The sequence below is a fragment of the Lampetra fluviatilis genome, chromosome 42, assembly GCF_964198595.1.
Source record: "Lampetra fluviatilis chromosome 42, kcLamFluv1.1, whole genome shotgun sequence".
NCBI classification, from domain to species: Eukaryota; Metazoa; Chordata; class Hyperoartia; order Petromyzontiformes; family Petromyzontidae; genus Lampetra; species Lampetra fluviatilis.
Window position 1 is genome coordinate 7,696,607 of NC_136316.1, and position 15,542 is coordinate 7,712,148.

The 15,542-nt window shown below is 49.7% G+C and overlaps 1 protein-coding gene across 1 annotated transcript in view; it reads right to left on the reverse strand.

Moving 5' to 3' along the window:
• LOC144946730 (neural-cadherin-like) overlaps window positions 1-10,281 on the reverse strand; it is a gene marked incomplete at its 5' end in the record, with an annotated part of 63,906 nt that extends 53,625 nt beyond the window's left edge. The window contains one exon of the mRNA XM_078875860.1: window positions 10,173-10,281. Within this exon, the coding sequence (XP_078731986.1) occupies window positions 10,173-10,281 (109 nt within the window). The remainder of the gene's footprint in view (window positions 1-10,172) is intronic.
• Between the last annotated feature and the right edge of the window lie 5,261 nt (window positions 10,282-15,542).

Sequence of the window (15,542 nt, forward strand, 5' to 3'; positions counted from 1 at the left end):
CTCAGGACTGGTTCAGATAATTGTCACTGATGTAGGCCGTGAGCGGCAATCGAACTCGTCGCGGAGTACACGAACCTTCGTGCCACCGCTCCCCACACATACACAGTATAAAAGCACGCACACAAATCAAAACACACCACAGCATTGGGCATTATCACTGCTGTATTGCAGAGAATTATCGCTAATGAGATATGTGTTCAGTTTATATTTTTGCATCGTAGCCAAGGGAGCCCATTAATGTTTTAGTGTGCTATATTTTGTCCTCACGCACAGACACATCAAAACCGCATAGACAAACAGCCTCACACATAGGCGCGCACACACTTATCAAAATCGCACACACATAAACACGCACGCGGACATGTACACGCACAATCTCGTGTACATTTCCGCGACATGCAAATACAGAGATACAAATACACAGACACACATAGACACTTTGAAGCCCGCAACGGCACACGAGGGTTGGATGGCCAACACCACGTCCGGCCGCCTTTGTCTCCCCTGTGCTGACGTTTTACACACCGCACCAGGTACTCATTTGAGGCCTAGTCGACCTAGGGGAGACCCAGCATCGGCTTTAGATAATTCGTCACTGATGTTGGCCGTGCGCTGGAATCGAACTCGGGTCGGTCTGGTTCGTTGGCGCGGCGCGCTAACCACTGCGCCACCGCTCCTGCCCAACTGCAAACGGCAACACCGCATCGGAGGCGGCTGGTGGAGCTTCGCAAATCTGGGATTACCGCGTGGTGCCACGTGGATTGTCCAGAGGGCACTGCCGGGGAAGGGGCGCTGGGATCATAATCCCGTTAATCCCATTTGCTCAGATGACCCCCTTCAATGTCTGGTCACACACGGGCTGCAATTGGCTGTCAATATTCCCCAGCGGCCAGTGCGGACGGCGAGACCCTCGCCAAAGCTAATCACAGCTGGCGACAGCTGTCTCCTGTCTCCTGCCAGCGCTCCTTCAGTGCGCCTCTCAAAGCCGTGCTACTGCACGAGCGCGTGTCACCCTCATCATCGACATCGTCGTCGTCGTCGTCATCATTATCCGTGATCAAAACACTGCTAGATGAAGGCATTGCCAAGCTGTCGTCCTCTATCGCGACCCCGCGATTCAATGATTCAATAATCTACCCAAGTGCCGCCTGCACACGATCCGATTTTATGTATGTATGTTGAAGTTCTTTCGCACCGTACGTAGCCAACCGTGCTAATCGGTGGTATGGGGGAAGTACAACAAACGAAACACAAAAAGCAGTTCGAAAGAAATTAGTTTTCAAACTAGATTATTTAAGAGTGCATAGCTCCTGTGGCTTCCGAATTACAGAAGGAAGAGTGTTCCAGACGGCCGCAGCAGTGCATCTGACAGCGCGCGATGCGGTGACCGTCTTTGTCCAATGGCTCGTCAAAGCCGCTGCGATTATAATGATATAATTAATATAATATTGCTCCATCTCAGCGGTGGGCGACTTTCTCGGCAGCATTCCCTCCCTCGGCTGCCACTCGGTCATTGCCAGCCCCCATCATCCCTTCGTCCAAGCTTGCTAACTTTTAAGACTCGATACAATCGAACCAACGTTACATCCACATTTAGCATTTTCACCACAGTAATTATTGGTGTTGCTGTGCAGGGCTATTACGAGAGCGCCGTGCATCACAGACGGGTATTGGGTGCCAGTCGGAGGGGGAGCGATGTTTACCCAATTAAGTAATTGCTCAGTCGTGTTTTCATATTTGGCGAATGTAGACCGTGACTCCGGAACGCTGGCACACTCGTTGTTGAACAACGCCACGGAACCCTGCACATCGCCAGAGAAAGAGTGCTGCACACGATAATTGTTTTTTTACCCTTTTATCTGGCAACAAAACTGACACCTTTTTTTTACAAGGAGTCATGTTTGCATTGACTACCATTGTCTTTGAGTTGTGCGCCTTTTGGCGTCATCTGGTCCAACACCATGTGAGACTAGGCTCTAAGAAAAGCTGTCTCGGGTGTGGACCAATCAATTTCAAGGACAAGTGCATATCATTATCAGAGTTGTGTTTTTGTTTGCATTCCGACCGCAGGTATTGTGGTCAATGCAAACATGACTCCTTGTAAAAAAAACGTGTCAGTTTTGTTGCCAGATAAAAGGGTAAAAAACAATGATCATATTTTGCTACTGGCAAGGAGGTTCCAATGGAGTGCTGCATGTGCTTTGATGGTTGTATAACTCCACCCGCATGATTAATAAGCAGGGTCCCCGTCACAGCATCGGGGAATTTCCACCACTGGCTCAGACATGCGAACGGAGATCACGAGAGGACAGAATCATAAGAATCGTTATTCATCCTGGAGAAATCCGATGAGTTATGAAGCTTTTGTTCACAGATGAACCTTATGGCGGGACCCCGGGATTCCATCAGCCCCCGGCTCCCGCATGAACTGCGTTGCGACGTCATTTTATGTCTGTTGAAGGCGAACGACACGGCGATCTGTCCCTCTCGACGTGCTCTGCACGATGCGCTAATCAAAGTTTCAACGTTTTGTTTGTGACTACGGAAATTTTGGCAACGACGGGTGCTCGGTGAAGAACGAGAGGACTGATTTCTGGCGGGTCGCGGCGTTGATGTGCACGGTGGGACGGAGTCGCCAAAAATGAATAAATTAATTATTAATATTTTTGGTTCTTTCGGTAAAGTCACGTAGAAGGGAAATAATAAAATAAGAAACATATGACGTTTAATGTTGTATTTCTATTATTTTATTATTTCCCTTCTACGTGACTTTACCGAAAGAACCAAGAATATGAATATCTGCAGTCACGAAAGCTTTAAATCGAAAAATTAAATATTAATTACGATTTTGACTTCCGTTTATTCGGGACCCCGGGGTCCCGCCATGAGGTTCAGATGTCCAGAACAATGAGGGTTGGTGAATGGCGGGGAGCATAGCCGTTGGAGCATGGTACAGTACAACGGTGGAGTGTGCCGTGCATAGCGCTGTTGCGTGCATGGCGCGGATGGTGATAGCCCATCCGAGCACTATCCAAGCCTCAAAAATCCTGCTTAGCTTCCGAGATGGCGTTATGAGATGTGTGTTGTACTGTTTGTTGTTGTAACGTTCGGAGCCGTCTCTACTGGACAACTGTAAAAACGAGCTTGAAAGCTCTTCGGATTCTTCCGGAATAAATATTCTGATTCATTCATCGGCTACACTTCATTAGCACCAGGATCCGAACAACAATGGGGTGATGGGGGAGAGGGGGTGGTAATGGTTTTCTCATGGATGAGGACACTTGATGCCCACTTCAGCAATTGTTTCTTGCTGTGGTTGTCCCACCTGATGACGGACGCTTGTGTTGCGCCCGAAACGTCGTGATTTAATGTATTTTATTTTCTACCTACGTGACTTTACTGAAAGAACCAAAGAGTATGGATCTCTGCAGTCACGAAAACTTCAAATCTAGATTGTAAAAAAATTAAACAAAAACTCTCCGGCAGTGTGCGGCGACTGCGTTCACTGCAAAGGAACATAAACCGTGGTCAGATATAGCAATGACTCTGTGCCCGATTCACAAATATAGTCATACCCCGACTTACGTCTCTCCCGTTTACGTCGTTTCGCAAAGACCTCGTCACTTGATGAACACCGCTACCTGATTTGCGTCGCCTCAACCCACACTGAAGTCGCTGACAGCATCGTCATCCGTCATATCTCATTATCCGTCGCCTCTCAGCCTTCGCCTCCACCACCTACCCTGTACATCGCTTCGATTTACGTCGATTCGATATTCGTTGCAGATTTCAGGAACGCATCCCCGACGTAAACCGCGGTATTGCTGTACGAAGAAGGAGGCATCGTCGGAGCTTATACTCCACTACTCACTGACGCAATGATATGGCGCATTAACCACATATAAACACTAAACTCTAAACAATGTTTTTATTTTACCAGGTAAGGCCCACTGAGCTACATAGCTCTTTTTCAGAAGCAACCTAGCCAAAAAAATAGATATTTTAAAAACGTTTTAAAAACACGCTGTTATGAAATGTGCTGGTAATGGAAGAACTCCACGACTCTAGGAAGTTGCCCCGAAACTTTCCATAACGTAAGGGACCGTGGGCAATTACAGCCAACGTCAGTTGACCGTGGACAATTAGACCCAAGCCGAAACATAACATATAAAAAATTCTGTTTAAAAATAAATATTTTGTTATTTTTCATGATAGAATATAGTATTGTCATCAGTATGACATAAGTATACCAAGTTAGCAGCGATACCAAATTGGGAAGTGGGTTAAATTGAGTTACAAGATTTGAGGATACAACAACGACAACAGAGTGGGTTAAATAAAACATTCCTGCGGAGGGAGCTGGTAGGAACGTTGGGTTGCTCGGTCAATGGCCAGGGTCAACGGCGGCGTGGTGTATTCCACAAATATGGCCGACTGTGAGGGTGGGCACAAGCCGGCGTGAGTAGGTTAAACGTTGAGTTTTATAAGGGCACCACGGGGTGACCAGCCCCTCCCCACCCAGCCCCACCCCTCCCACTACCACCCAGCCCCACCCTCCCCACCCAGCCCCTCCCCACCCTCCCCGCCCAGCCCCACCCCACACTCCCCACCCCACTCTCCCCTTCCTCCCCACCCAGCCCCTCCCTGCACGACGGATGGACACTATAATCCCCTGTGGGCTGGTGGAACCAGGAGGTTCCTACCAGTAAAGGCGTGTAATAATAACAATAATGAAGTGGCTTATCACGTGAAAATATATAGCAGCCAAATATCCTAAGAAAATTCCCGGAGAAAAATCCACGCGACCACGGGGAGAACATGCAAACTCCAAATATACAGGGTTGGGATCGAACCCACGAACTTCCTCCTCCATACCAAGCGAGTTAGATAACATCTCACCACCACGGCACCACAATGTAAGATCACAGCTGTTGCTATCCATCAACATCATTAGCCGTACAAAGGAAAGGAGTGGATTGCTAATTTAAGTTAACGATATTCACCAAGCCGCACGCACGCACGCGCGCACACATTCGCAGCAATAGAGCGATGCCCGGTAAGTGTTAGGGCAACCTTCATAATAATCATCATCATCCCCATCATATCCCCGTTGATATTTCCAGGTCAGTTTTAGTCACGCCAGGTTCATATTCTTCACGTCACATCTCATCATGTAGTTCACGTCCGAGCTTATTGCGTTGCGGCGCGACTTTTCACGTCGAATTACATCATGTTTCGGTGGCATTTATCAAGTCAAATTCAATCAAACTTCAATGGGTTCATAGAAGTGCATCAAACTATAAATATATATATACCACTTCCTTCCGGCCACGTCGGGATATCTGAGGGTTCCGTGAGGACGCCCGTGGCTAAGTCTGTACACGGCAAACACGCGTTGAGCCAGACTAAGGCACATTCAGGATTTTTAGGTTTCAGTGTTATAATCTTAACCTATTTTTATTTATTTCATTTTACCAGGTAAGGCCCAGCGAGTTATATAGCGTCTTTTTCAGAAGCGACATGGCCACAAATGATAGCCCAATGAAGTGGTATATACTGTGGACATTTAGAGGAGCAAAATACTCGAAACGCGTGATGTCGATTCTAAATGTGGAGGGAAAACCCGGATGACCCGGAGAAAATTCCCCGCGACCACAGGAGGAACATGCAAAATCCAAGTATACAGGCGTCAGGGTCGAGATGAAACCCACGACCTTCTGTATACCAGGCGAGGTAGTTAACGTAACGCCACCTTGGCACCCTACAATCGCGGGGAGACATTCTCTGCCCTAGCTGACATTCCAATGTCAGTCTCGTCCATTGCCCATCGTCCCCTCTTGTAGCCACCACGTGTCCTGCCCAAGCCCACGTGCTCGTTGAGTTTGTGAACCAGGATGGGAAATCATTCCGAATAAACGCTCATTAATTGGTTGAAAACATCTTAATATATAGAGAACTGCAGAGCTTGGGCAATTGTTGGTAGCGCCGGCTCAGCCTGGCTGCTACTTTGCGAGCTCGTCTATGGTTCCAAAGCAACTATGCGTTATATCAGACTAGACGCAATTATGATAACTGTTATATATGTAGCTAACACCCACTAATGTTTGTATTATGCTCTCAGATAACCAGATTAAAGCCTTTGTAGGATTTGTAAAGTTCACGATGAATACGCAAGGCTCAGATAGGCAAAGGCAAATTCATGATTCGGAGGGTACATTATTGTTATCCAAGACTCGCATAGATCAATGTACGTTTGGGATTCCTATGGGGGGGGGGTCTCAGTTTCGAGGTGAGTTTCACAGAGACACCTTCAGGGTTATTGTGATTCAGCGTTAATAGCCGAGGATCAGAGAGGCACATTAAGTCACGGGTGTCAATCTAAGGATTTAATACCACTCAAGGCTCATGTATACACCACACCTGGTCTAGACAGTGCATTGTTAATTTCAGAGGCGTATACACGGACTAAGAAAGATATCCCCCTATAGCCACACAGGCTGTAATGTTGGCGAGCACCTATTAAGGTCGGATAGGCACACAAGCAGGTGGCGGTGTGGCCATGAACACGCCTCGGTTGCCCCCGAGCGCCGATGTCTAAACACAACAAGACCGACACTCGTTTAAGGCTGAGTCGACCTAGAGCCGTATCAGAGATCACCCGCCGCTGATTTTAGCTCTAGAAGCTAAAGCTCTCCCGGAATGTCAAGATTTATAAAAATAGGGTTCAATACACATCAACAATTCCATGCATTATCTCTCGTTCATACCCATAAGACACTCATTTACAGGGTGCCAAGGGGTTGGAGATTGAAGACCACTCCCTTTCCTCGGTAGCCGTGCCAGGGGAACCATCGACAGAACTCAAATCGCGAGGTTCGTGTAACGCGCGTGCAGTGCGCTAACCACTGCGCCACCGCTCAACCCTGAATTCCACATCGTCTTGGCGGAGTTGTTGCGCCTCTCGTCTATTTACTCTGCCCCCTTCCCCTTCTTTCGTCTCGCGTGGAGGCGGGTGCAGGGAGGTGACGAGATTGTGGTTCGTTATTGCGGCAGGCGTTGCAGGCAGACGCGGTGGCTAGGAGAGATGTTAACTACCTTGCCTGGTATGCAGGAGGTCGTGGGTTCGATCCCGTAGATTTGGAGTTTGCAATGTGTCGCTCTCCCCGTGGTCCCGTGAATTTTTTTTTTTCGGGTCCTCCGGTTTTTCCCTCCACATTTATAACCAACACGCGTTTTATAGCATTTGGTTGCTGTAAATTTCAGGTCACTTCTAAAAAAAGAAATAGTTATATATAGCTCAGTGTGGGTCTTACCTGGTAGAATAAAAAAAAATGTAACAATTTAGTTTAGAGAGGCAGGCCAGTCAGCCCCGGCTTTTGAGTGAGTGACTCTGCAATGAGAACCTGGAGCAGCAGCAGCGGCAGCTAACATCCCTTCTCGAGAAGAGCTCTCTAATCCCATCGTAATGAGCTCTCCGCCTAATACCCATCGCATCGGCGAGCCTTTGTGTGTCCCGTGTGCGAAGAGCTTCCAGAGAAGGGGCCTTCGATTCATTTATTGCATCGCTTTGTCTTCTTGTGTGGAGTTTTCTCCCGCTTGCCGTTATTGCATTCGGCTTGGATGAGAAGGAGAGAGAGAGGCAGGGAGAGAGAGAGGATAGAAAAAGAAGTTTTATCCGCGCTGTCACTCAGCCTGGAAGGAAATGAACACCCCCTTGACTGTGGCTGCGCGTAACGGTGGAGGGGGGATTGTGGAATCCGCGATTTGAAATCGTGTTTCATTATCCGCGAACCGATGAGTCGGCAAGCCGGCATCAATATCCGGTGGAATCTGAGTCGTGAATGCACGAAATGAGCGGCGTGGGCGAACGTACAAACGGCACGGCGGCGTAAGTCACCGCGTGGCACGTTTTCCTTAAATTTTTGCGGTTGAAAAGTTAAACAACGCTACCGTGAGTCAATAGATACATTTCGATTCGTGCGACAAACCGGTAACCGTTATAACCGTGTTTTTTTTCTTTCTGTAAGCGGTTACCGGTGACGCAATTTAACCTGTTTTAACAGCCTGAGCATGTCTGTTTGGCGTATGTATACATGTGTGGTATGTATGTATGTCTTGTATTGTAGTGGGTGGATGCATACACACATACACGTGTATGTATACATGTGTGGTATGTATGTCTTGTATTGTAGTGGGTGGATGCATATACACATACACGTGTATGTATACATGTGTGGTGTGTATGTATGTCTTGTATTGTAGTGGGTGGATGCATACACACATACACGTGCATGTATACATGTGTGGTGTGTATGGATGTCTTGTATTGTAGTGGGTGGATGCATACACACATACACGTGTATGTATACATGCTCTCTATTGGCGTGTTGGACACACACACATACACGTGTGGGCGTGTGTGTGTCTTGACATTTAACGATCACATTCCCACATCCCTGCTCTCCGCTCAGCGACCCGGTCTCGTCTGTCGCTCTCGTTTCATTCCGCATGGCTGCGTGGGGGCACGGAAGGAGTGGGGGGGGGGACTCAGGAGGGGCAGAGAACCCCTGGGACACGCGGGGGAGCATTCAAGCCACCAGCAGTGTGTGTGTGTGTGTGCTGGAGCGTGTGTGTGTACAGGTGTGTGTGCGTGTGTGTACAGGTGTGTGTGCGTGTGTGTGTATGTATGTGTTGGAGTGTGTGTGTGTGTGTTGGAGCGTGTGTGTGTACAGGCATGTGTGCGTGGGACTGACTCATCCTCAAAATTGAGTACCCGGTGGCATGTGTAAACATCGCCAATGGGGAGACAAAGGCGGCCCGGCGTGGTGCTGCTGACCGCCCACTCCCTCGTGTACCGTGCCGGTCTTCAGAGATGCTCGCTAATGGCACTTGTCCCAACAGTCTGTGAAGGCTATACGCGGGATCTTTGTCTTTGTGTGTTAATGTCTATGTGAATGTGGGGAGCGGTAGTGTAGTGTTCAGCGCTTTGTGCTACGAACCACGCCGATCCGAGTACGATTCCCACTCACGACCAACAACAGTGGCGATTATCTGAACCGGTCCTGGGCCTGCCCTAGGTCGACTCGGCCTTAAATGAGTTCCTGGGGCGATGTAGAAACATGGGAGACAAAGGCGGCCGGGCGTGGTGCTGGCCACTACCTTCCTCGTGTTCATAGGTGCTCGCTAACAGCACTTGTCCCAACAGCCTGTTAAAGGCTATACGGGGGATCTTTGTCTTTATGAACGTTTGTTTGTAACAAGAATACAAACACGCGTAGTACACGAGATTTATATATATATAAAAAAAATGTGTTTCATATCATCAGCTGCATGCGTATTATATCAGTGGGACCCCATTACAAGATTGCCGCGAACAAACAGAATCTTAAAAGGCTCGTACACAGCCACAAGCCAAGGCGCAAGTTGCACGGAGAGTTTCAAAGTTGGAAAAGTATGAGTGGCGCGATGTTGGCCTCTGTGTTTATTTCATAACCCCGCGGTGTCTCGGGCGCGTCTGTTGGGCGACGTTTCAAATAAGCGCACCCGAGCAAAGAGGCGCTCGCTCACTCGCTCGTTCTCTCTCTCTCTCTCTAATCGATCGCTCTTTTGAAGGCCACTCGCTCGGCCGGCCCCTGCGCCAATTTCTCACGGTTCAATGCCCGCCTCTGTTCGACATAATCCGAGGCTGCTGCTAATAGTGAAGAAAAGAAAAGAGAAACCCCCGCGCAAAACGAACGCGTAAGCAGGTGGTGGTCTCGACAACACCTCTCCTGAAAAATAAACTTCAGTCTCAGTGGGAGTTTTAAATGAGACATAACGATGATGTTGATGATGCTGACGGTGATATTGATATTGATGCTACAACTGCAAGTGATTGTGATTATGTTAATGATGCTGCTGCTGCTGCCGCTGTTGCCTCTGGCATGGCATTAACGACGTGACATGGGGGGTAGACTACATTCGAATTGCTAATTTATGGTAATAAAACTCACAGTCAAACGGGCAAGTCGCGTGTGGTGGCCTAGAGTGTGGGTATTCTCATTCCTCCAGAGACGTCTGTCCGGCGTGAAAGAGTAGGCCAAAATAGCGGGAGCCCTTCTGCCACCAGTGGCGTGCGCGAGAAATTGCAGTGCTGCGCCTATGCCCGCCCCACAATGAAAAATCCGTCTCACCGTTCGAATCTCGAACCCGCACCGTGCAGGTCACCTGCGGTTCCGTCTCCCGATCCAAAGTCCTCGCCGTCACGACCTGCCCCGTGGCCCCATCCACGGCCAGGGCCTGTGCCGGGTGAGTGCCCGTCTGGTCGGCAGGGAGCTGCGTGAGCCACGGGTGTAGCTGCTGCTGCTGGTGGTGGTGGTGGTGGCCGTGTCCTTGGGGCTCAGGCACGAGCTCGAACCTGGCTAGGAGGAACCTGCCCTGTGGAATCCGCGCGACGGGAGATCCAGGGCGGGCATCTTCTGAAACCTCGGCGCTGAGTTTGAGCGTTGCCGTGGCTCGCCTGGGGCTGTGGCAGAGAGAGAGAACGGCAACCCCGTAGCGAGACGTTGTGGTTGTTGTTGTACACATTGGTCAACACACTCCCCAGTAGCGCGACCCGAACAGCAAACAACTGTGTGTGTACATAACACTGGCTTCTTTCGCACCGTACTTTTGGCTCGCCGTCGAACAAAGACGGCCACTGCATCGAGTGCTTCTGCGGCCGTCTGGAACGCTCTCCCGATAGTAGGGAGCCACTGGAGCTCTGCACTTTTAAATCTAGATTGACAAACTAATTTCTTTAGAACTGTTTTTGTGTGTGTGTTTAGTTTGTTGTCCTTCCCTTGCACCTCCAATTAGCGCGGTTGACTACGTACGGCGCGAAAGAAGTTCAATAACATACATACCTACGTAGCCAACCGTGCTGATCGGAGGTGCTGGATAAGGACAATAAATTAAACACAAAAAGCAGTTTTCAGGAAATGTAGCTATGAAATCAAACTTTCATCCAGCAGTGGATCGACCATGGCCAATACTGATGATTATACTGCATACTGGGCAATTACCCTTCTCAGTAGCATTTCTGCGATGAGGAAGGGTCATTGTCCGAAACGTCGCCAATTGTACCGTATATGTTTCCTCTTCGGATCATCGCGTTATTGACACGGAACCGCAGAGTGGCCGTTTGCAGGCCGTACACACAGACACACAGCCGGTGATGAACACACTTCCAACAACACACGTGGGGGCAAGCCCGTGGGTGTACCGCATCCTGTGACCCTTAGCGTTGACTACCTCGCCTGGTATGCGGGAGGATGTGGGTTCGATCCCGACCCTGACACCTGCTGTATATTTGGAGTTTGCGTGTCTCTCTCTCTCATCATCACCACGGTGGCTAGGAGATGTTAACTACCTCGCCTGTATGCAGGAGGTCGTGGGTTCGATCCCGACCCCTACACCTGCTGTATATTCGGAGTTTGCATGTTATCTCTCTCTCCACGTCGTCGCCTGGATTTTTCTCAGGGTGCTCAGGTTTTCCCCTCCACATTTTGAATCAACACCAGGCGTTTAGAGTATTTGGCTGGTGGTGGTGGTGGTGGCGGCAGTGCGGTGATGGTGGCATACGGGCACACGGCTCAGGTTCCCATAGGAAATGAATTACAGTCCGGATCACGATTTGCATTTATATGACGCTCAGACGGGCGCTGTCACCCCACGGCATCTCTCTGCGCCGCGCAGCGAACGCGCGAGCAAAGAGGAACAAGATCGCGACAAACGTCGCGGATTTCCTGGTAATCGACATCAACCAACCATGATGTATCCACTGCCGAAATGAAGATACCTTCCCCAAGCCCCCGCCATCCACCCTCGCACGTGCACATCGCTCCATCTCCGCGATGGACGTTGCTCTCTAGTGCGCCGTTCCCCGACTTCGGCTGCTCAACTTCGTCTTTAGTGTCGACCACTGGATGGTATTGGTCCCTTCTAGACGTGACGCCTCCTGCCCAAGGCCCCCCACTGACTCTTCTTAAACAGTCAATCCAGGGCCTACCTTGGCTCCTCCCACCCTCAACCAGTATATATACAAGGACTGTTTTCTTGGAATTTCTCTTACTTGATACAGCTATCGTGCTGTGACGGTTCCACCTGAAGACGGAAGCTTGTGTTGCCTCCGAAACGTCGTGATTTTTATTTTTTATTTTATTTTTATTTTACTTTGATTAATTTAAATTTAAATTTTTTACCTACGTGACTTTACCGAAAAAACCGAAAGCTTCAAATCTAGAGTCAACGTGACCACGCCTTTCATCTGCGTTCCATGACGAGTGGCTTTCAGGTGGACGGTCAAACAAACCGGCACCTATGAAACTTGATTTGAAGCTTTTGTGACTGCAGGAATTACTTTTTTGGTTCTTTCGGTAACGTCACGTAGAAAGAAAATAAATTAAATAAGAGAGTACGACGTTTCGATTGCAACACAAGCAACCGTCATCAGGTACAACTACATTTGAGAGAGAGACACGTGTCTTGTGTTTTGTCTCTCTCTCAAATGTAGTTCTACCTGATGACGGTTGCTTGTGTTGCAGTCGAAACGTTGTACTCTATTATTTAATTTATTTTCTTTTACGTGACTTTACCGAAATAACCAAACAGTGGCACCTATGAAGGCCGGCACAGCACACGATGGGGGTGACGTGTTGGGTACAACTGCCGGTCGCCTTTGTCTCTCTAGTGGCGATATTTACATATTGCAAGAGGTACTAATTTGAGTCTGAGTCGACCTAAGGGAGGCCCAGGACCTGTTTAGATAATCACCGCTCCCTGCGAAGTAGACACAAGACAAAGGTCCCCCGTGTAGCCTTAACAGACTGCTGGAGCAAGTGCTGTTAGCGAGCACCTATGAAGGCTGGCACGGCACACGAGGGGGTGTGTGACCAACACCACGCCCGGCCGCCTTTGTCTCCCCAGTGGCGATGTTTACACACTGCACCAGGTACTCATTTGAGACTGAATCGACCTAGGGGAGGCTCAGGACCGATTCGAATAATCGTCACCGGCGTTGGCCGTGAGCAGAAATCGAACTCGGGTTACCGAGTTCGTAGCGCAGCGTAGCGCTAACCACTAAACTACCGCTCCCCCGCGAAGTAGACACGCACGCACAGACACACACACAGAGACACAAGCACGCACAGACACACGCACACACACACACGCACAGACACACGCACGCACACACACACGCATGCACAGACACACGCACAGACACACGTACACACAGACACACGCACGCACAGACACACACAGACACGGACACACGCACAGACACACACACAGACAGACAGACGCACGCACAGACACACGCACAGACACACGCACACACACAGACACACACACAGACACACGCACATAGACACACACAGACACACACACAGACACACGCACATAGACACACACAGACACGCACACAGACACACACACAGACACACACACAGACACACACACAGACACACACACGGACACACACACGCACACGCGCTTCCTAGCCGTGAACGTTATCGGCTAAATTGTTGGGTCAGGCCCATGGACGCGGGGTCCGTGCCGCTTGATCACCCCCAGCGGCTCTCGCACGGGGCAGCTGCAGGGGGGGGGGGGATCATTCACAGAGAAAAACCTCGACCCTCTTTCTGTGAATGCCCAGACGAAACGAGACGAACGCTGGCAACAATAATCGTCTCATTAAGAATGAACTGTGACTATTTACAGCCCCTTTGTCGACGCGCTGCTAGATTAAGTCCCTCGCTCCACTTCCGTGTACGGCATTGTAGGATTGTTTGACCATACTTCACCACGCCGGTCAATGCGGGTTTGTCGCCGTGGGTTGGAGTGGTTGCGGTGGCGTAGCAGTTCGCGCGCTGCGCTAAGAACTCGGCGGGCCCGGGTTCGATTCTCGTTCACGGCCAACACCGGTGACGACTATCTGAACCTCCCCTAGGTCGACTCAGCCTCAAATGAGTACCTGGTGCGGTGTGTAAACATCGTCACTGGGGAAACAAAGGCGGCCGGGTGTGGTGCTGGCCACCCACCCCCTCGTGTACCGTTGCGGCCTAAATATGTGTTCGCTAACAGCACTTGCCCCAACAGTCTGTTAAGGCTATACGGGGGATTTTTGCCTTTGGTTGGTGAAGGAGACCCAGGAGCGCCTCCGGTATCATTCGTCGCTGGTGTCAGCCGTGGCCAGGAATCGAACTCAGTTGGCCAGGGCTCAGGGCGCAGTTCCATAACCACTGCGCCACCGCTCCCGTATGTGTACACGTGGAGTGTGACACCAAAGCCGATAAAAAGCGAACATCTCCCCGTTTACCTTGAAGGAATTGATATCGACGCTACCGACCAATAACAGCGATGAATATTTGCAACGGTCCCGCCGAACTTCACGAAGGTCTCCTCAGCCTGAATATGATGGCCTGGTGCGGCTTAAACATCAGCACTGGGGAGACAAAGGCGGCTAAGAATGACGTTGGCCGCCCACCCTTAGTGTGCCGTGCCAACCTTACTTGGAAGTCGCCAATAGCACTTGCCCTAACAGTTAACTAAAGGCTATAGGGGAATCTTTGTCTTTTTTTGCCTCTTTGTAAATGCACGTTTTTATTTATTCGCGAACGTGTTTATGTGCCACTGCGTATTCTTGCGTGTATGTAGATTGTGCTCTTATGTATATGTTTGTGTATGTTGGGTTTGATGCGGTACAAGATGATGTGGAGCTGAGTGGACCCTCCGATGACCAGTACTAGCGGTGCCAAGATCGGTTTCTGTGCAGGAGCGACGCTCACAACAACGAGCTGGGTGCAGGGTGGAGAAATCACAGCAAGTTGGCACAGTAGGGGGCACAGGTGGTGCATCAGCCAATCATCTCATTCAGTCAACCCATGGCATCTGGGTCTGTCCCGTGACCTCCTGCCAGCGGGCGTTCGACACTTCAAGTGGCCTTAAGTGCACCTAGCCTGGCACAAGCGCCGTGGTGACGTCCCCGCCACTTAGTGGCGAATGGCGGTTGCTGTTGTTGTGTCATTGTGTGCATGTTGTTATGGAGGGAGCAGCGACGAGTGATATCGTATATCTCCCCTGTACCTGTCCTCTATCGATATGTCCTTAAACGTTACCGTGTAAGTAAACACAAACGCGGGAGAGATTTCGGCGACCGGGTGCGGTTTGCTTGCTTGCTAACAACCCCTTCGTCTGTACAGCTAGGCCAGGGAGACATTAGCGAGCGCGGACACGCGCGTGTGTCTGTTCGTGTCTCTGTGGGTCAGACACTGACGAATGGAACCCGAATCTTGACCGGTTAGTCAAAAAATGTAATGCATTGTTTGGTCGAACTATTTAAGCACGAAAAAAAAAAATCTGCATGAGAAATAATGGACAACTTTGTGAGGTTCGTTTTTCCGATCCATACGTCATGGCAGATTTTGACTAAACTTTGTACTTGACCAGGTAAAGCCCACTGAGCTATGTAGATCTTTTTTTTAGAAACAATCTGACCACGAAAGATAGCTCAACGAAGTGGC